General features: G+C 40.6%; 2 protein-coding genes across 2 annotated transcripts in view; both read right to left on the bottom strand.

Annotated features, from left to right (window-relative positions):
• LOC148032813 (seipin-1-like) overlaps positions 1–2,562 on the bottom strand; it is a 71,735-nt gene extending 69,173 nt beyond the window's left edge. The window contains exon 1 of the mRNA XM_087683488.1: positions 1,700–2,562. Coding sequence (XP_087539614.1) covers positions 1,700–2,524 — 825 coding nt within the window. The 5' untranslated portion in view covers positions 2,525–2,562. The remainder of the gene's footprint in view (positions 1–1,699) is intronic.
• Positions 2,563–2,574: 12 nt separating this feature from the next.
• LOC148032812 (uncharacterized) lies at positions 2,575–3,586 on the bottom strand. The gene is made up of 2 exons (XM_087683487.1): positions 2,784–3,586; positions 2,575–2,706 (listed from the first exon to the last, which is right to left on the bottom strand). The coding sequence occupies exons 1-2, from the start codon at positions 3,478–3,480 to the stop codon at positions 2,654–2,656; spliced, it is 750 nt and encodes a 249-aa protein (XP_087539613.1). The 5' UTR covers positions 3,481–3,586; the 3' UTR covers positions 2,575–2,653.
• Between the last annotated feature and the right edge of the window lie 19,257 nt (positions 3,587–22,843).

Below are 22,843 nucleotides of genomic sequence, written 5' to 3'. Positions count from 1 at the left end.
TTCTTTGCACAATATTTCATAATCATTTAGCATGTCACACTTTGATATCTAGTGACAATTATCATTCTACATGGTTTTGTCCCATCATAGGCCATTTCAATATCAAGAGACGTTAATATATCTCTCTTTCTTTCTTTCTTTAGGTAGCAAGTTTAGGATCATCAATCTTGAGTCTACGCTCTTCCTTTCCATAAGCTAGCTTGGATCCCTATCCTCTAGGCATTACGCCTTCTTTTGGTTTTCCTAGTTTTCCTTAGGCAAGGGCCACATTTCTCTTTGGTGCTCCAAAGCTGAGAATGCAACCTGCATACCACTAAATGGAGTAGATGTGGCATAAAGAGATGAAACTGGGAGCATATCCTTTATAGAATATTCTAAGCCAATTGTCCTACCTAATATTATTGAGTCTAATTTTAAATTATTTGATACTTTCTAGGATTGTTTTTTTAGCATGATTTTTGCACCAAAACCTTTGAAATCAACTTCATGAAAGAACCGTGTTATCACCAATTTCTCATGAGTTCATTGCATGGAGAAGAAGAAGAGACTTCAAGTATGGTCTACAACACATTGTTCCTAGGTAGGGGTGTTAACGAATGCTAGAAAAAGAAATCACAAGCTCATTTGTGCGACGTTGAGCATGATCATTATACTTGGATTTTAGGCCCAATGATTGTCACGTTTGGACACCGGAATGGTGTGGATTGTTGGTATGGAATGCCATGAGTGTGGCCCATCATGGTACTAGTTCCAAGCCTAAGGGTGAGCATATTTGGCTCTATAGCTAGCAAGGAGGGCTAATGTCCATTTCCTTATGGTTCTTTCTACATGTGTATGGCTTGTGTTTGTGTCTCATATATATAGGTTGGATACTAGGTGGGCATTTCATTGGTATGAGAGCACCAGCCTTGTTTCAAACACAGCAACATCAGCAAGTAGGGCCTCTTGCAAACAACCCCTCCCACACCACAAACCACAAACAATTGGCAACAAAGATAACTATCTCGTGATTTATCCTCAAGAAGGACCCCCTTTCAAAGAGCCATCTAGCAGTATGAGACATAAGTTTGGCTTTCTAAATGGATATTGCTCCTACTACCAACAACTATCCTTTCAGCTCAAACAAGAGGGTGACTTCATTTGACAAAGTGGCCAAGAGGAGCGAAGAAAACTTCAAATGGAATGCTACTTTGTTGCCTACTCGCTCCAAAAAGGGAGTGTTAAAGCTTCAAATTCGATCGTTACTCTTCTTGCCTGCTCAACTGTATCATTCTAATGGGAATGTATTGGTTTGACTCCCACAAAGCAGTTTTTCTTTAGTGTTGTAGTTATGCCATTGAGGAAGCTGACCTCAAGGTCAAGAAAGCCACTTAGACCCTCCCAGCAAAATGCACAAGACGAAGGCATCAGGGTTTGGAGCCTCCAATTTACATGCTAATGCGGTGGAATAAAGAGAAATGGGCCAAGTCATCGAGTAAACTGTGTGTATGGCATTTTGCTCATCCTCACATATGTGCAGTTAGTGGGAGCCAAGCCGTTGGCCCTCTTAACCACTACAGTCACTTGATCTGCTGTTGATTCATAATATTGCAGCAAATGAAGCATAAACAGCACCTAAATCACAGAAAAACCTCATGACAATATGCAAACAAAAAACATCAATAGCTTTTAAAAACCTGAGAGTAATGCAGGAAAAAACCTGGAACATTCCAAGATTTCGATTATAATCCGACTCTGGCAGTGTCAATATTACAGTGATCTGGACTCTATGAGAAACTGGGATAGCTCGCATGTTCTCGTACCTCCCTGATTTGCCTCCAGCACTCCGTGTTGGTTGCAGAAGGACACTTGCACTAGGATGGGATTGAGTGTAATCAAAATGTAGAGGTTCCCTGATGCTTACAGGTTCTTCTACAAACTTGCCCACAAAAGCATAGTCTAAAAGCAATGCAGGGAACAAAAGCATGCTTAATAAGATGCAAACATAGGTTGCAGCTAAGCACCCCCAGGCAGCTCTTTTGACAACAATGGTTCCACTTTCCCTGACCTTTGGAGGCATATTAGATATCATAGATATTTGATGGCTCACAACCTCTGTTGCTCTGTCTTTTGCTTGCAGAGTATCTCGAACTCTATTTGTGGCAAAGGAATTGAACCAGCTGAAAACAGATAAAGCAAATATGAGTGTTTGCAAAACCAGTCGTAGCTGGAAACCAACAGCTTTAACAGCTAGTCCAACTGGCCAGAAAAGAGGATTGCCAAAATGCAAGCTTTGATCGTCAGGTGGCCTGTACAACAAGGGTTTTGCATTGCCTTTATCAAAAGGCATCTCAACCTTTTCTTTTGTATACTCATTTTGATCTTGAGGGTCTTCACGGAGAATCACCCCGTTGCTATACTCAGATATCACTTCTCCCTTGCTATTCTCAGATATCACTTCTCCCTGGACATCTCCAACCTGGTCATGCACATTACTCTCAATAGGCCAGGCCTTTCTTTGGCCACCAGGAGGCCGTTTGTACATCTGATCATGCCAACTGACAGAGCTCTCCTGTGCAATATCTTCCGGTACATCTGATCATGCCAACTGACAGAGCTCTCCTGTGCAATATCTTCCGATCTTGCCCTCACTTTATTCGCACCATTGCATGTTTTATGAGGACGAGACAACCAAACTCCAACTTCTTCTGCTTTTGCATAGAAATCCTGAGGCAAAACCATACTATCTGGATCAATGTCAGCTTTGCCTCTTTTCCTAAGAGTATTGTGGGAATGAACACTACCTGCTGTGGGACTTGTGAGCACTATACTTTCAGAAGATAAGCATTCATCTTCGCCACTGGACTCTCCCGACGTATAAGGACCTACGGCATCTTCTAGCTGATTAGGCAACAGATCTTTCTCCTTTTGCTTATTCAATAAGCCTATAAACGCAGCCCTTTCTCCGTTCTTTGGAGCCGGAGGTAACTCCCTTTCCAACTGATATATCCTTTGCTTTAAATATGAAATATCGTCCTCTTCATCATGATCATGCTTACGATCTTCTTCTTCCTCCTCCTCCTCCTCCTCCTCCTCCTCTGCCGCTGCTGAGACCTGGCAATTGCACTGCTCATAGTTGGGATATCCTAGTAATTGGTCTTTCCGACATTTGTCTTCCTCCTCTAAACACTTTGAGGTGTCACGCATTCCCCTTCGAACCCGCCACATCGCTCTGGCCAAGACCTCCCTCGAGGTAAAAAGAGGCGGTAAACCGAGAGCCGGAGGAGCGACGTCCCAAGACTTGCCTAGCCGAAGCACCATGGACATTACGGCAACTCGTGTGGCGAAGAGCCCTGCAAGGGCCAGTAGCGGAGGAGACGGGATTTCTGAAGCAGAGTGGTAACCCTCGTCGCCAGAGCCCTCGCAAGAAGAAGAAGAAGAAGAATTCTTTAAATGACTCCATCTGCAGTGCTTCTCCTTCTCCGTGTCTGTGTCCGCCATGTCCGAGTACGATACTACAAGTGCGAAATTGCGAACCGAAGTTTTTCTATCGTCTCAATGACGTGGCAATGATGGTGACCTGGCGAAAGGGACACGTGTCACTGCGCCAGTGCAGAACAATAGAACAGAATATTACGTTTTCCTAGTCGACTAAGAGCGGTGTCACACACAAGCGCATTTCACGTTCGCGGATAGGCTCTGAACTTTCTCCAATTTCATAGAGTAACCCCAAAAGAGGAGGTGCTCCGTGAACGAAGCAAGCTTGATACGACACGTCTCGTGTGTCCTCTAGAACTTGATGCTTTCTGCTCGCTAATTCCATTCCGTTTCTTCTTCTCTTCTCCTTGTTCTATCTCCTCCTTGCACTTGGTTTTGAAGGGTCCACATCTATATCTATATCTACACCTATATTAAATTATTGTTGTGATTGTAGGGCTAAAGGAAGCCTTGGAGCTCCAAAGGATCTCTCAAACCTAGAGTACTATACGAACCTCTTTTAAATAAGTAAAGGAATACTAGCGCTCTGTGCTAAGTCCCTCACAAGCACGAGCCACTAGGGTACTTGTTGTAAAGAGATTATATTTATTTCTCCCCCCCCCCCCCCCTTCCATCTCTCTAAATCCTTTCCTAGTTAACTAGACCCTTAACCCTAAACATACTTCTCTTGAATTGTTATAAAATTACAACCCAAGTAGTAGTACAGCTGCTTGTTCCCCAATGTCTTTACTATTTGACTTAAGGATCCTCTCTCTCTCTCTCTCTCTCTCTCTCTCTCTCTCTCTCTCTCTCTCTCAGCTTTGTGGGCCATTGCATGTGGCGTAGTATAGTTGATGCCTATATTGTGATTGCTCATGGGAATAGTCTATAAAAAACCATCAGTGTGGAGGAGGAGGGTGTGGAAGTTGCTTAGGATGGGTGGATTCTCTAATAGTGGCTATAGTGAAAATATATGTAAAACCAAGTGAACCTAAGGGTGATGCTATGCTTCAATATCCTACAATTTTCTCCTTATGTCACCCCAAATCCAATAAGAATAAGGATAGGCATTTTTGGTCCTAATATCCATGACCCACTAAATTAGGCCAAAATCATCATGAAAGAGACAATGGCATCTCCCTTTGATCTCATACTTAAACAAGCACATCATAAAATGCAATGCTTCTCGCTCTCAAGATCTAACTTGCACATTTGGGATATGGAACCTCTACAACAATGTACTCATATATTATAGTCTTTGTCCCTGGCACAACCAAGCCCATGTGACAAGTACACATCCAATGGGATTGGGCATGGGACAAGTCCATCCTTGGAGAGATTTAAATAGTGTGACATCTTTGTGCCTACATGTTATATATGGCTCAACCATGTCCTCGCAACATCCAAGTTCACAATATCCATTCTAGTCACTCAATTCACTTTAGGCATGTTATGTCTAAGGTTTGCATAATTTGGACTATAACCAAAAGGGGGCAACCTATCAAGACTCATCACATACACATTCCAGCCACGTACACATCCAAGAATAGCAACAACATTTTTCTCATTTGAATGTTGATTTCTTGGAAGACTTTACTCCTTGGCATGAGTATCTATTGCTAGAGAAGCTCCCATAAGCTTTGAATAAAAGTCACCACCTTAAAAAGTGCTTCTATATCCATTGGTACAACCCCTAACTTTGCTTAAATGATGGCATCTATTTTGGATTGCAAGAGGCATGCATGCTATCATCGTGGTCAAAAGTATTTCCACTGGTTTGCTAGTCACAAAAAACTCTCTCAAGTCATCCTACTTTGGTATTGACTCTCTTCTTGTTTATTACTAACAAAGCCCCAAAACCATAATCTATTAAGAAGTATTGATGTTACCAGAGTGTCAAATAGCCTTAATTTGGTGTGTGGTTTCCTAGACTTCAATGTGTATACATTGTCTCTCCAATGTACCAAGTGCTACAAAACCTTGTGTTAACTTGGTCTCTACTAGTTCTTGCATAGAAATTGTGGCCCTTTGAAGTCACACCTAGATATGTATGCATGATCTGACTATATCTATGGGGTTCTTATTAAGTCTAAGTTATTGATTTGATCTAGTTATCCAAGCCTTGGTGGTGTTAATATTATGACTTTAGTTTACCAAGGTTTACCAGAGAGATCTCTATTTATGCAAAAGACATCAATGATTTAGGTGCTACTACAACCTTTTGGTGAATATAAGGTAAGAAAAATGTTTCAACATACTAAAGGATAGAGATTTCCAGTCCAACTAGGCTTGCCCCATGTAGGCGACAATGGGCAACCTTGTTTTATCCAATAGTGTTGTTTACCTTTTCTAAGAGGCCTTTCGGTGCCATCATTGACTCATACAAGTAAATGGGCTCCATTGTCTATCACCTAGTATTTTCCATGCTTTCTTGTTTGCTCACAAGCCTTGACCATGATATAGTAGGAAAGGCTTTGTTAAAGTCTACAAAACATTAATAGATTCTCTTATCGTTTACCCTTTCCCCTTCTATGAGAGCTCTAAGTATGAGTACATGGTCCAAAGTGGAGTCTCTCCTAAGAGTAGCCTTTCTTAAAGCTCTCTGATTACATTTCTTTGCCCAAACACTTGATTCATGTTCAAACCCAAAACCATTGATTTTTGCCAAAAAAGCAATGTCCAAATAGTTAGTGGGTGACAAGGGCTTCTTTCTCTTAAGAGAGGTACAATAGTATGGTCTACCCAACTAGCTAGAAATCTCTCACATGTGGCTCTATTAAACATGTGTACCAACATAAGGGTAAATGTATCTCAAGCATGTGAGAAATTCAATCACTATATATTGGGTTAAAGACCAATGGCCAATAGCTAGGTAGGCACCTCATGTATAAGTACACATTGTACAATCATATATAAGTGAAGATAACAAAAAATAAGGGTACTATTTGTTGTACCCACTAGATTCTCTGACATGCTTCTCTCTCTCTCTCTCTCTCTCTCTCTCTCTCTCTCTCTCTCTCTCTCTCTCTCTCTCTCTCTCTCTCTCTCTCTCTCTCTCTCTCTCAACGCTTTTGCACACCATAGCTTGTATTCCACTATTGCTTCCCTTTCCATTGGTATCAAAGCTTCATTTTGTGGGAGCTTGTGCTTGGAGAGAGGAGTGTGAAGAGTCAAGTTTCATTGCAAGGTTGAGGATTTTGAGCTTCATTTACAACATTTATGCTTGCTATCTTGATTGGAATAAGAGGTACCAATCTTACTAATAAACTATACAACTAAGTTAAACAAGTGTTTCGACTCAATTTAGGGGTTGTCATTGTAGTCAAGTACATACATTATCATCCCATTATCATAGAGCATTACGGAATACCATATCCATACCTGACACAAAATAATGACTATCTGAGTAGTTCACCATATCACATTACCAAATGAACAAAAAAGAAGACAAATGAGGCAAAACTTCATTGCTATATTCATTATCACCATGAATACTCATGAATACATTAGAATACATTACGGTTAAATCCACCTTGCAATTGGAAGATCCCAAGAGACACATCCATTACTACATGGCTATTCAAATCTTGTGACCCTAGACCAAGTATTTAGACCATCCATGTCCAGAACCCAGCACATGGCATCCACAATGGACCCAAAACCAATGAAGTCACTATTCCAAGTCGCCAGAATCATCAAGAATGGGTGCATCGAAAGCAACCACTACAAGCAAACGAACAACAATAACAAAATTGTAAATCTACATTGGAGGATGTAGTGGAGCAAGATCCAAGAACCAACAAAATCAAATTTGGAAGAGGAGGCCAATTCCAAATGGGAGGACTAGGAGGGTGAGTCAAAAGTGGTACAAATGGATGAGTAAGATGATTGCACTACATCAAGATCAATTCAAGTCCACAAAAGAGGTCGAGGAACATTATGAAAAACCATCTCAACAGTCAAAACCTCCATATAGCATGTCACATTGTGCACATCATACTAAACACGGTCCCCGTTTTAGAGCGAATGAAATCCATATGAGAGATCTACTGCAAAACTTTCTCTTGTTGCTCCTCTAGAGTATGAATTTGCAGAAGACACTTGGAAGCCATCAGTTTAACTTTAGTGAGCTGACCCTCTTACTAGGCCTGCTTCTTGGACTACCCTTAATGTGCAATTGATCATTGGCAATAGTCAGCTTTTGGTAATCTTGTTACGTAGCATCTTGCTGATGTCCTATGCTAGACTCCTTATTACAGGGCTTACCACACCAAGAGAAATGGCCTTTCAAGCCCTTGGAAGCTAGAATCAAGTCAAAAGGGAGAATAGTCAATGGAGTGATTTGCATGTGAGAAGCCAACGAATCCCATTGAGACTTTGGGATATGCTTGACTAAGTACTTGACCTTCGCTTCAAATTTAGCATGGTAGTGGAGAGCATCCTCTTTGAGTACTTTGACCAAGTCATGCAAATCAACATTTTGCTTCTCCAATACTTTGAAGTGCTCCAGAAGTAACTCCATCTTGGGATTAGCGGAACTAGTCCTTGAAATTACGAGCAGGCCATCATGATAGACAGGCAACATTTGCTAATCATCCTCATCAGTAAATGGCACTAATTGCTCCAACACCAGATCTTTACCTTTATCCTTGGCATCCACAAAAAACTCTTTGATGTGGAGTTGATTTAGAGGGTTAACATTGAATCTGACGAGTGTTGGGACCAGATTCTCACTTCATTCTTTATCCTTTCATTAGTGACATTTGAGTAAAAGAAAGGCTAATCACACATTGTGACTATTTGAGTTCCCACATCTTGTGTCTCTCTCTCTCTCTTTTGCTCATGCTCTTTCCACCATAGCTCTTACTTCCGCTCACGTGCATCCACTCCAAGCTCACTCCCTTCAACTATTAGTACCAGAGTCATCTTCCCTGAGAACTTGAGCTCGACCCAACATTGCAGCTTGTGAAGAATGCCTACAATTCACAAGTTTCATGGTAGCCATGTCCTCAGCTTAAAGTGGTATGTATTGTTGATTATTTGCTTCCCAACAGCTTGTTTTGGCATGTTCCATGGCTTCCCTAAGACCTACTGGACCTCCGCTTGTGCCTCATTCAAACTGGCAGTAGCAGTAAAAATGATCAACAATTTAGGGTGAATTGTGCCTATTTTCCAAGCCTCTTTCCTTTATTTGTTTGGCCATCGTCATCAGCTCCCCAAGTACTCTTGGATACTTGGGACAACCTCTAGTACACTCTTGGCATTTGAGCATTGGACATGAGCTTTGAGCTCATACACTTCAGTTCACTACTGTATACAACAATAAACCTACTACTTATAGGTCTATGAAATCTTTACTTCATTATTTGGAGCTCATATACATGCTTCCTAGGATGCTCATATGCATATGTATGGATGCTAGATACTTGGGGGATGATATGGCATTATTATGAGATGCTATTGAACTAATTTGGGCACACTTTTGGCTCACTTTTCTCAAAGATTTCCTTGCTATAATAATAGGATTGAATGTCATTTATTTGTGAAAAGTAAATGTCTCTTGTCATTTGATACTCTCGGGGCTTGGTATTGATGCCCGAATGTTAGCTTAACACTTGGGGATGCTTGGTACATGTCTGGGATAATTATGCTCATTATGCTTTGAAGCTACTCGGGTACCACATGCTTTGCTCTTAAGCTGAGATTGGAGCTTGGATGCTTTGACATTGGCTATCATTCCTGTCTTTGGATGCTACTTGGATACTACAGTAAGAGTCTTGCAAACTGTCTACGTTTAATGCTTTTAGATGTTTGTCACTTGGATCTTGGATGTATGGATTTCATTCATTTGAGCTTTATTTGCTCATTTGGAATCCAACTTTTGCTTCAGTGGAAGCTATTCTTCTTCATGTATTGAGCCACATTTGGCACTTGGATGTACTATAGAGCATTTGGTTTATGAAATTGAGCTTGAGCTTATTACAATGAGATAATGGGACTTATTGTGACATGTACATGCTTTCTTAATATGTATTGGATGTAGTTACCCTATCGTGGGCTAATTTGATATCTTGGCTTGGACCTGGTACTTATGTCTGTCAAGGTGTTGTCATTGGTATTTATATGCTTTTGGGTTATGTATTGAGCTTTGCTCAGTGGGTTATGCATTTGGCAATTCTCCTCATTTACCTTTGAGATATACCCTGTGCATGATGTCTATGCCTATTGCATGTATGGTTATTGACACACTGCACTTGCGACAATCTTTAGTGTCGGTTGTTCCTAGCTTCTTCCTTCTTAGTTGCTCACAATTGGTTGTTGGCATATTATTGCAATTTATTATAGTAGCCTATCATTTTAGTTTTATGAGGGCAGTCACTTGGACTTAACAGTTACTTGTCGACACTTTGTGGACAGCTCATTCCTTTGGCAATATCTCTTGTCTCCCTCTTGATTTAGCAATGGTTTTGGGGCCAATTTGCAAGGTATTATAATAGTCCATTTTGACCTTCTATGCACTTGCTTGGCCTCATTATGGCTAGTGATTCTCGTGATAGTGCTATCTTCAATATTGAGAAATTGGATGGGACCAACTACAACTATTGGAAGACCTAGATATAACAAGTTTTAGTGCAAAAATTGCAGGTTAGACCACTCAAAAATGGGGTTGCCAAACTTGAAAACATTGCAGAGCTAAGGATGGGGATGAATTGGATGAGCTATGCAAGTCCACAATCATTTAACCACTCTCTAAGTAGGTTCACTACAATGTTGTAAGTGAAAATCAGACTTATATGGGCTTTAGACATAGATTAAGAATCTTTATGTGGCAAGCAGAGTTCTACATCTCAAATATATTGGCTAAAACAATTGATGGATCTTTTGCATGAAGGAAGGGACTTCTATATCTGCACACTTGAATGAGTTTTACTCAATCATTAACCATTTAGCTTCATAGGAGATTGAGTTCAAGGATACTTTGCATCCTTTATTTCTACTTAGTACTCTGCCTGAGTCCTTGGACACTTTTTGCATAGCTCTATATGCTAATGATGGATTGAAATTGCAGGATATTGAGAGTGCCCTCTTGACAAAAGAGGTGAATAGAAAGAATGTGGATGCTTCCCATACATCACATGTAGCATTGACTTTGAGAGGTTGGTAGGATGGAAATGGCCATGGTAGATACTTTAACAGGTCTTAGTCTAGGACATGTGGACAATTTCACAGTAAGTCACGTGGCCACAAGTCTAGTCTTACTTGTCATTATTGTGGGAAAGCACGTCATATTTGGCCACAATGCCATAAAATGCACGAAGAAAAACACAAGCCAGTGGCCTTGCTACATGCAATTTTCTTAATAATTGAGGGTCTCCCTAGCCACCATGACCTCATCCTTGACCACCTCGGTCCATGCCAGGGGTAGGAAAATATTACTGTGCATAAGAAACCACTAGTGCAGATACCCCATATGGCCCCATGGTGAATTCTCGGTTGCAGATGCATTCATCCTTGTGCCTTGGTAACCCCTAGTATAGGCCATCAGACTACACGCATATGGTACGATACATGTTCACATTATGAGTAGTAATTTTGTAGATACCACACCATTGTTGATTAAACCCGCAATTTGCTCTATCATGTGGCTCATATTATTACCCTTGGAGTACCAAAGTGATTTTTCTAGCAAAATTGCAAGAATCATATGAGAATTTCTTGCCCTTGTACTTCCTTTTAGACTTTGAGGGCTTCTTCTTATCATTCTCATATGCAAAAAAAGTTGTCTCATCTACTTTCCAAATTGACATGCTTGATAGACCTCATGTAATTTTATAACTCTAAATATAGAAAATTCTATAATCAACCCTTTGGACTCTATTAGTTTTAGCCTTTGCAAATTTACATGTGTATTTGTGCGATATTTCAATGTCTACATCCATATCTTTGCCTTTAGTATACATTACTAGCATTTATAGCAAGAATTCTAGCATCCAAAGTAAATATGCACTCAATTCTATGCCCCACAATATGACCTTTTGAAGACAACTATGATATCCCCTTCCTAAACTTGAGTAGAATGCTTGGACTTGTTTACCACTTCTTTTTTATGGTTCATCTTGTGTGTTGACCTCTTCAGTAATTATAAGAGAGAGACCAATTCATCAAAATCTAGAAATGGCTTCCATATATACATAGAAGTGAAAAAACATTTCAAGGCCTTTTTAATATTAAGGGTATCTAAAGTAGACAAAACCAAGCCATCATCATCTAGCATTGCACCAATAGTTGCCAAAGTATCTTCATTGCTTGGACCTGTTTCAATGTCTACAACTATATCTTTACCTTTAGAATACATTACTAGCATTTATAGCAAGAATTCTAGCATCCAAAGTAAACATTCGGCCAACTCTATGTCCCACAACACGACCTTTTGAAGACAACCTATGATGTTCCCTTCCTAAACTTGAGTAGAATTCTTAGACCTATTTACCACATCTTTTTTATGGTTCATCTTGCATGTTAATCTCTTTAGCAATTACAAGAGAGACCAACTCATCAAATCTAGAAATGGCTTCCATGCATAGATAGAAGTGACAAAAGATTTCAAGGCCTTTTTAATATCAAGGGTATCTAAAGTAGACAAAACCAAACCATCATCTAGCATTGCACAAATAGTTGCCAATGCATTTTCATTGCTCCTCACTTTTAAAATTTACTCTTTTACATACATTTTTTCTTTCTTGAATGTATTCAACATTTGCTTGAGCTGAATCTTTCTCATCTTTGTGTTTATAGAAAACATATTCTCAAAGATGGTCCAAGTTGTATGGAAATTCTTTGTATTTTTTATATGACCTAGCATACTATTATCAATAATCACAAACATCCAATATGTCACTTTTTCATCCTTGGCATTCCATTCTTTCCATGTCTTTAGCTCTTCTACAGTTGGATGCTTGCTTACCTTTGGCTCCTTTTATTCACTCCAAAAAACAAACTCGTATAGATCTTTTTCAATAAGGAAATTAATCACAAGAAACTTCCATGATGGATCGTTATTGTTGTCTAGCTTTTCCACTATTCTGAGCCATTATGATAAAGTTGAGTACTATTTCCATAATTATCTAGGCGAATTCATGACCAAGTGCCCATCCATGCCCAAGGGAAAAGGAAGGGTATAATAATTAAAATGACACCTCTATGCCGAGTTCATGATATAGTGCCAAGTGACTGAGACATATTTGTCAAAAGACACTCATTTGTTAAATTCACAAGTTTGAGTCCTTGCTTGATAAGTGTTGAGATATCGAGCTCCACTCGTGATATGCCAGGGTGACCGTTGTGCATTTATGTCACCGACGTGTCAGTTGTGTAGATGCGGTTGGTACACCACTCATGAATAATAGATAGATGACAGCTATCCTTATCTACTCTAGTTCGTGGCTCAGTTAGTATGCCACCTTAGTTAGTTGAGTTTGGTTTGAGACCCATATATAGGGTTCTTCTATTTCTTTGTACGAGAGTTCTTTTTGGCTTACACAACTAAGAAGAGGAAAACTGTTTTCAGCCTCCATCTCTGTGTGTATTCCCCCATTGTGCAAGCAAGAAAGCTACAAGTGAGACTCCTTCCTTCTCTCCCACAATCTTGACATGGTATCAGAGCCTTGTTCGTGGTAAGGAGCTCAAGAAAGCAAGCCAAGCTCGCGGTGTTCTGGTAAGAGGAGCAGTGTTGCTTTCATTTTCTGTTTTGGGAGTAGATCTCTGCAGGCAGCACAGCCGAAAATTGCAAGAGTGCATTGTCTCAGGTTGAGACGCCCTTTCCGGTGAAGCAAGAGGGCAGTATATGCTGTGGGCGAAGGCTCTAGCCACGGCGACCCTATTTTTTTGATTTGAGGCCATTTCGGGGCCTGTTTTGGAGGCGGAAGTTTTCTGCACGCACTCAGGAAAAGGCCCAGTTTTGTGCTGTGCAGCCCTGTTCTACAGGTCGGTGAAAAGTTACTGTAGAAATTGCATCGTATGCCTGTGCGCAGAGACATTGGGAGTTACAGAATCATCCCTATTGCCTGTTGATGCAAAATCGTCACTAGGAAGTGACTGTGTGGTCAAATACCACTTTCATCAATTTTGCAGATTTGTCCTTGTGAGGTTGAAGTTGTGTTCTTTGCAGTGACATAATTTTTTGCAGTGTTCTGTAATGGCGTCTGATTCTCTTTCACAGATTGTCACTGAAAAGCTTGACAAGAACAACTTCCAAGCATGGAAGTTTAGAATGACGAATTTCCTTATGGGAAAAGGATATTGGGAATTTGTTGCAGGAAATGAAGAAGAACCAGTTCTTCCTGATGTTCCCAATCAACAGCAAATGCAAGCATTTAAAGCATGGCATGAGAGAGCTAGGAAAGTTATGTACTGGCTGTCTATCAGCATTTCAGACTCTATGATTATGCATATTCAAGATGCAAGTACGCCAAAGGAGGCATGGGATACTTTTCAAAAATGTATAGCACAAATACGCAAGCCAGGAAAATGCAGCTCAAGCAAGAGTTGCACAATGTGCAAAGAGAAAATATGAGCATCAACGACTACCACATGAAGGTGAAGAAGATTGCAGATGCACTTGCTTCCATTGGGTCGCTAGTGGAAGATGATGATTTAGTTTCTGTGACCTTGAATGGTCTAGGAAAGGATTATGCACAGTTTCGAACATCCATTTCCGTCCGTGAAAGATTTCTTGATTTTGAGGAGTTGATTGCTCTTCTAATTTCTGAGGAGCAAAGAAATGGTAGTGCATCTTCTTCAGGAGGAACTTCAAAAGAAGCTGTCTTCTACTCAAATGCTGGAAGAGGTAGAGGCAGAGGTAGAGGAGGCCGATCTGGAGGCCGTGGTAGAAATCAGAATATGCAGCAAACTCAAGAAAACCAGTCCTATGGAGGAGGACGTGGTAACTCTAGAGGCAGGGGGAGCCAAAGAGGTCGTGGTGGATGGCAAAGAGGCCAAAATGCAAACAGTAATGTTGAATGCTACTACTGTGGTAAAATGGGTCATATGGCTAAAGACTGCTATAAAAAGCAGAATGACATCATGAATGGAAAACTGCAACAAGGGAATTATGCATCTTCTAGTAGACAGGGTGATGACAGAAATGAGCATTTGTTTATGGTGCAGCACATGAATAATTCTGTGACAAGTGCAGAAGAAAGCAACGATGTATGGTATGTTGACTCAAGTGCATCAAACCACATGACAGGTCATGCAGAATGGATGGAGGATGCAAGGAAAATGGAAAAAACAGGATTTGTGGAGACTGGTGATGATACTGCACATCCTATTGTGCAGATTGGAAAAATTCCTTTGTCTATGCAGGATGGGAAAAAGAAATACCTGTCCGATGTATTTCATGTCCCGAATATCACCAAGAATCTGGTTTCTGTTGGTCAAATGGTTGAGCAGGGCTTGCAGGTCAGATTTAATCCTCATGGATGCTTTGTTGAGGATATGAAAAATAAAGATCGCTTGATAGCAAAAGGAAAGAAGAAGGGCAGAATGTTTACATTGGATGCAGACATGTCTGAATTGAGTGCAGCAATGTTTGCACATGGGACCGGTGTAGTTGCAGATATTGATATCTGGCATAAACGCATTGGTCATGTTAATGTACAGCGACTTAAATCAATGCAGGCCCAAAATATCGTTGCAGGATTGCCTAAATTCAAGGTTGCAGAAATGCATAAGGTATGTGAAGCCTGTCAGTTTGGAAAACAGGCAAGGAAACCATTTCCTAAACATGTTCAAGAGAGTAAGAAGCCATTGGAATTAATCCACTATGATGTGTGGACTACTAAAGCTGCATCTCTTAGAGGCTGTCATTATTTTGTCACTTTTATTGATGACTATAGCAGAAAAGTTTGGGTGTATTTTATGAAAAAGAAAAGTGAAGTTTTTGGGCATTTCAAAACTCTTAAAGCTATGGTTGAAAAAGAAACAGGCCTGCAAATAAAATGCCTAAGGTCAGATGGAGGGGGAGAGTACCTCTCAAATGAGTTTGCAAGGTTCTTGCAGGAGCATGGCATAAAGCAGCAATATTCATGTAGTCATACCCCACAACAAAATGGAATTGCAGAAAGGAAAAACAGGCATATTGGAGAGGTATCTCGTGCCATGCTCAACGAAAAAGACTTGCCAGATTTTTACTGGGCTGAAGCAGTTGCTACAACAGTCTACATAATGAACAGGACTCCCACTGCAGCAATACATGGGATGACTCCAAAGGAGAGGTATACTGGTAGGAAACCAGATATTTCTCATTTGAAAATTTTTGGTTGCATTGCCTATGTACATGTGCCAGATGAGTTGAGATCCAAGTTGGATCCAAAAGCTGAGAAGTGCATCTTTATTGGTTACTCTCTGCAGCAAAAAGGGTATAGATGCTATAACCCTTCTACTCGTAAGTTTACAGTGAGCAGAGATGTTGTTTTTGATGAGATGAGTAGCTAGTATAAACCAGTAAATGTGATTGATGATGTAGATGCACAAAATGGTAATGCTGCACAAAATTCACAGCAGCAGTCACAAAATATTAGTGGACCTGGAGCGTCCTCTAGCAGTGCTTCACATTCTTCGCCATGGATAGGCAGATTGAGATCAGGAGAAGCTTCTCAAAGCAATGCAAATAGTGGTATGCAGGTATCACGAAAAGGAAAAGAGAAGGTTGATCGGCCCATGTTTGATGTGAATGCAGGTCACTCTTATGTGGATGGTGAATCCAGTGGCTCAGAACAGAGTATTGATGATGAGTTGGGTATTCCTTCTATTGTTACACCTGGACTAAGGAAGACCAGGGATGTTTTGAGAGCACCTGGGAGTGAACCTACTTTGCACAGGTCTACGAGAGCTAGGTATCTTGTGGATAGGCTGAAATATAATGGATTTACAACCATTCACTATGCATATATAGTCAAAGTGATACAGGAACCAGAACCCACTTCTTTTGAGCAAGCCATGGGAAAAGAAAAATGGGAGAAAGCCATGGATGAAGAAATGGATGCCTTGGAAGCAAATGCTACATGGGAATTGGTACCTTTGCCTAAAGGTAAGAATGCAATTGGCTGTAAGTGGGTTTATAAGGTGAAGCACAATGTAGATGGTTCTGTGAACAGATACAAGGCAAGATTAGTAGTCAAGGGGTATGCACAAACATATGGCATTGACTATGAAGAAACATTCAGTCCGGTTGCAAGGATGGCAACCATAAGAGCAGTCATTGCTATGGCTGCATCAAAGGGATGGTCTTTACATCAGATGGATGTAAAGAATACCTTCTTGCATGGTGATTTGCAAGAAGAGGTCTATATGGAGCAGCCACCAGGTTATGTGCATGCTGTTCATCCTGAGTTTGTTTGCAGGTTGAAGAAAGCTTTGTATGGCTTGAAGCAAGCACCTAGAGCATGGTCTGACAAGATAGGATAGTATCTTGTCACTATTGGCTTTCAGATTTCCAAGGCAGATTTCTCACTTTATGTGAGAAAAACAGAGAAATGTATTATGCTGCTTGTCATTTATGTTGATGATTTGATTATGACAGGTGACAGTGATGAAGATATCCTTCATGTGAAAATGCTATTGAAGCAAAAGTTTGAGATGAAGGATTTGGGAGAGCTGCGTTATTTCTTAGGCATTGAGGTGATTAGATCACCAAGTGGGATACAGCTCTTGCAGAGGTAGTATGGATTGGACATGCTGTCCAAATATGGGATGACAGGCTGTAAGCCTATTTCAGTTCCTTTGGAGTAGAATGTGAAGCTGAGCGCAGATGCAGGTGAGCTTCTGGAAGACCCTACTATGTACAGACGCATAGTAGGAAGCTTGATTTATATGACTATTACCAGGCCAGATTTGAGCTATGCTGTTGGACTGGTAAGTCAGTTTATGTAGGCTCCGAGGAAACCGCATTTGGATGCGGCTAGACGCATACTTAGGTATGTGAAGTCCACATTGCCGTATGGACTATTTTATGAGACTGGGGTTCAGATACAGCTGCATGGATACACTGATGCTGATTGGGCTGGTAGTATTTCTGATAGACGATCTACCAGTGGATATGTGTTCTCTTTTGGGAGTGCTGCAGTCACTTGGAGCAGCAAGAAACAGCCTACAGTTGCCTTGTCGAGCACAGAGGCTGAGTACAGGGGCGCAGCAATGGCTGCATGTGAGGTAGCTTGGTTGCATAAGCTACTTTATGATATGCATCAGTCTACAGATGAACCAGTTGTCATTTATTGTGACAACATGAGTAGTATACACTTGGCAAATAACCCAGTCTATCATGCTAGAACAAAGCACATTGAGGTGCATTATCACTATGTGCGAGAGAGGGTTTTACTAGGTCTTATTGATCTAGCTTATGTCAGCACAGAGGATCAGGTAGCTGACATATTTACGAAGGCATTGGGCGCAGAGAAGCTGCGCAAGTTCAGACCTACTTGGTGTGCAGGAATTGGGATTGAGCTCGAGGGGGAGTGTTGAGATATCGAGCTCCACTCGTGATATGCCAGGGTGACCGTTGTGCATTTATGTCACCGACGTGTCAGTTGTGCAGATGCGGTTGGTACACCGCTCATGAATATTAGATAGATGACAGCTATCCTTATCTACTCTAGTTCGTGGCTTAGTTAGTATGCCACCTTAGTTAGTTGAGTTTGGTTTGAGACCCATATATAGGGTTCTTCTATTTCTTTGTACGAGAGTTCTTTTTGGCTTACACAACTAAGAAGAGGAAAACTGTTTTCAGCCTCCATCTCTGTGTGTATTCTCCCATTGTGCAAGCAAGAAAGCTACAAGTGAGACTCCTTCCTTCTCTCCCACAATCTTGACAATAAGCACCTTTCAGCCTTTCTCACACACATCATAGGACAAAGGTATCATAACATGTATCTATCAAACATATGACACATGCCAATTGACATGTTTAACAAGTGGCAAAACAACACATATAAGTAATGTAGAATTTTTTTTTCTTATTAAGCTACTCAAAGCACAACTGGTACACTCTCTCATCCGTTGAGAGTGATCTTTGACCATGTTTATAAAGCCTTTGAGTGAGCTAGGGTTAGGGTTTCCCCTGTCCTCTAGTCCATTCACACCTCACCTTCCCTCATGAATTACCATGTAATCTTCCTGTTGGTAAAGTACCCCTGGAATTTTGAGTATGCAGTCCAAAAGCTTGAGTATTGGCCCCATTCAAACTGCCCAAATAGTCATCATGCCTTTGTGAAGCTTCTCCTACTTCATACTGACTATTTGGAATGCCTCTTCTTCCAATGATCCCATTTCCATGACCATTTTGGTTAGATGGCTGAAGTGGGACTGAAGGGCCACTGTTTGAACAAGCCTTCTCATTAACTTAGTGGCAGTACTCACAGTTTTGTCAATAAGTCCATCATGGACAAGTTTAATTGTGTTCCCACAGATTTACAGCAGCCCATTAGAGTACAAGTGGCTAATGGTGAAGAGGAAATTAGCACACAGATTTGCCCACAGGTTTCTTTGCAGTTGGCTGAAAATTTTGAAGTCAAAGTAAACCTGATCACTTTGGAAATGGGGCCCATAGATATTGTACTTGGTTGTGATTGGTTGATGACATTAGGCAGGATCACTATGGATTTCTCACAATTATATATGGAGTTTTTCTCCAATGGACAGCTCATCCATTTACAGGGAATTCCGCACCAATCAAACCTTTCATAGAGAATGGTGAAGGTACTTTAGATATCCATGTTATGTCCATGTCATTTTCATGATTATGTCCCTTGTGGTCTAATCTTGTAAACCACCTCTCGGTTGTATTGTAGCCATTGTGATATGTTTTTCACATTCTTCTTTTATCCGACGTCCATGTATGTAAGTTCACTTGAGATGAGACTCATTTGGGCACCAGGGGGGATCATAAGAAATGCGGTGCTCTAGTGCACAAAGTAGGAGAGAAAGATGTTCCCCAAAAGCAATATACTACATGAGCAATACCTATTTGCATATTTAATAGGCACCTAGCTAATGGAACAAGTGTCACTTTTCTTTGCAAATCTTTATGCGTTATCTCTCACCTTCTTGCCATCATTGAAACTTCTCCACTCTCCTCTTTCCTTTCTCTCTATCATGAGTCCTCTCCATCTCCATTCTCCTTCTCTTTTACTTAACCTTCCTGATGCCCTTATGTTTCTCAATGCAACCATGGATGTATTCATACGTCTACTTATGAGAAGCAACAAAAGTTGCAGGACAAGTAAATGTTTCACATGTAAGTAGACGTGGCACTAAAGATTCCCATAGGAAACCTAGCTTTCAAAGTGAGATTTTAGATGGGGTACCAAAGGTTTCTCTTGTTTGCTAGTGTGTGGATTTATAGACCTAGGCTCAACATGATCTTTTGATTGTGTCCATGATGTTCCTAAGTGACCTACACTTTCCTTCATGGATGGGTAGCATCCAATAACTTGAATCAACACTAGTTTGTTGAGAACTACCCTCTCTAAATCATACTCACTAGTGTACCATAGCAATACTAGTTTGTTAAGAACTACCCTCTCCAAATCATACTCAATACTGTAGCGTAACCAATGGAGTAGATCATGTGACCAATAGACGGATCAAATCTAAGAAGTATCACTTAAGGGACTAGGTGGAGGACATTATCATTTATATTGAAGATTGGAATTCTCTAAAGGTGAGTCCTCTATTTAATATTGAAGTGATTGTGGGGAAACTCTGGCTCTATGACTACAAGGGTTGGTCAATCATCATTGTCACTCTATCTTCATCCTAGGTGTGACTTAGTGGCTTTGCGAGTAGGAGTTATATCTCACCTCTAAGAAAAGAAAGTAGTTTGATAGGATTATCATACTTCTATGAACGTATATGTGTGTTAACATGTAGAGGATTTTTCATTGTCTCCTTAGCACGAGTAGATGTGAACATGATGGGATTGGCACCACTATAAGAGTTTGGTTGTGTACTTGGATGAGTTTCCTTGATAGTTGGCTCCATCTTGACCATAGGATTTTACCATTGAGCTAGTTCCAATAGCAAAACACACCCACCACCCCCCAAATGCATGCTACTACATAAGCAAGAACAACCTATGCCCATGAATTGAGGAACTCTTAGAGGAGGATCAAAGTGGGTCATCTCTAGCCCATTTGGTGCTCTAATAAAAGGAGGATGGGAGCTCACACCTACGCATTGACTATAGGGTTCTCAAGGAGCTCATGATCAGAAGTAAGTTTCCCCCGTGCCATGGATAGGTAAGCTCATAAATAAACCAATTAGAATAGTCATTTTTAGCAAGCTAGAATTGAATTTCGGATACTATCAAATTAGGATTGTGTCACTGAAATTTTGGAGATTGTTAGATTAGGATTGCCTTAGAGAATGTCCCCAAGACAAGTTTCGAGACCCTTTGAGTTGTTTGAGTTCATGTTGCTCCTTTTGGTTGCCCAACATATCCACATGCTCTTCCAAGTTCATCGCTTTCATGTTTATCCTCTTCTAGGGAAGTGTTTTATTCTTTTCTTGGATGATATCCTAGTTTATAGGATTGTTAGCATGGACTCTTAGGAGGTTAGGCAGATCATGGTGTGGCCTTCCCAAAAGATGTGTTAGAGGTGCATGTGTTCTTGGAATTGATAGTGTTCTATAGATCAAGGAGTTCTTGGTGCACTATGCACATCATGACATGTCTATTACCAATGCCATAGAGCAAGATGCCTAGTGGATATGGATGACAAACACTATGCAAGCTTCTAAGGGTTGAATGCCATTTATTCTTCCACACTTGCACTAAGATTGCAAGAAGTGATTGTGGGGAAACTATGGCTCTATGACTACAAGGGCTGGTCGATCATCATTGACACTCTATCTTTATCTTAGGTGTGACTTAGTGGCTTTACGAGTAGGAGTTATATCTCACTCTAAGAAAAGAAAGTAGTTTGATAGGATTATTATACTTTTATGAACGTATATGTGTGTTAACATGTAGAGGATTTTTCGTTCTCTCCTTAGCAAGAGTAGATGTGAACATGATGGGATTGGCACCACTATAAGAGTTTGGCTGTGTACTTGGATGAGTTGCCGTGACATTTGGCTCCATCTTGACCATAGGATTTTACAATCAAGCTAGTTCCAATAGCGAAACACATGCCCCACCCCCCAAATGCATGCTACTACATAAGTAAGCACAATCTATGAGCAGGAATTGAGGAACTCTTACAAGGAGGATCAAATTGGGTCATCTCTAACCCATTTGGTGCTCTAATAAAGGAAGGATGGAAGCTCACACCTATTCATGGACTATAGGGTTCTCAAGGAGCTAATGACCAGAAGCAAGTTTCCCCTCCCATGGATAGGTAAGTTTATAAAACTATCGGTCAAAATAGTCATTTTTAGCAAGGTAGATTTGAATTTGGGATACTGTAAAATTAGGATTGTGTCATTGTAATTTTGGAGATTGTTAGATTAGGATTGCCTTAGAGAATGACCCGACGACAATTTTCAAGACCCCTTTGAGTTTTTTGAGTTGATGTTGCTCCATTTGGTTGCCCAACATACCCACATGCTCTTCCAAGTTCATGGCTTTCATGTTTATCCTCTTCTAGGGAAGTGTCTTATTCTTTTCTTGGACAACATCCTAGTTTATAGGATTGTTAGCATGGACTCTTAGGAGGTTAGGCAGATCATGGTGTGGCCTTCCCAAAAGATGTGTTAGAGGTGCATGTGTTCTTGGAATTGATAGTGTTCTATAGATCAAATAGTCCATGGTGCACTATGCACATAATGACATGTCGATGCCTAGTGGATATGAACGAAGAACACTATGCAAGCTTCTAAGGTTGAAGGCCATTTATTCTTCCACACTTGCACTAAGATTGCAAGAAGTCATTGTGGGGAAACTATGACTCTATGACTACATGGGATTGGTCGATTATCGTTGACACTCTATCTTCATCCTAGGTGGGACTTAGTGGCTTTGTGAGTAGGAGTTATATCTCACCTCTAAGAAAAGAAAGTAGTTTGATAGGATTATTATACTTTTATGAACGTATATGTGTGTTAACATGTAGACGATTTTTCTTCATCTCCTAGCATGAGTAGATGTGAACATGATGGGATTGGCACCACTATAAGAGTTTGATTGCATCCTTGGATGAGTTGCCTTAATAGTTGGCTCCATCTTGACCATAGGATTTTACCATCGAGCTAGTTCCAATAGCAAAACACCCCCCCACCACCCCCCAATGTATGCTAGTACATAAGCAAGAACAACCTATGAGCATGCATTGATGAACTCTTAGAGGAGGATCAAATTGGGTCATCTCTGGCCCATTTGGTGCTCTAA

Source organism: Lygodium microphyllum, chromosome 8 (genome assembly GCF_053477565.2).
Source record: "Lygodium microphyllum isolate KBCC chromosome 8, Lygodium_microphyllum_v1.1.10, whole genome shotgun sequence".
Classification (NCBI taxonomy): domain Eukaryota; kingdom Viridiplantae; phylum Streptophyta; class Polypodiopsida; order Schizaeales; family Lygodiaceae; genus Lygodium; species Lygodium microphyllum.
The sequence above is the reverse complement of the archived record's forward strand: the minus strand, read 5'-3'. Positions and strand labels throughout refer to the sequence as shown.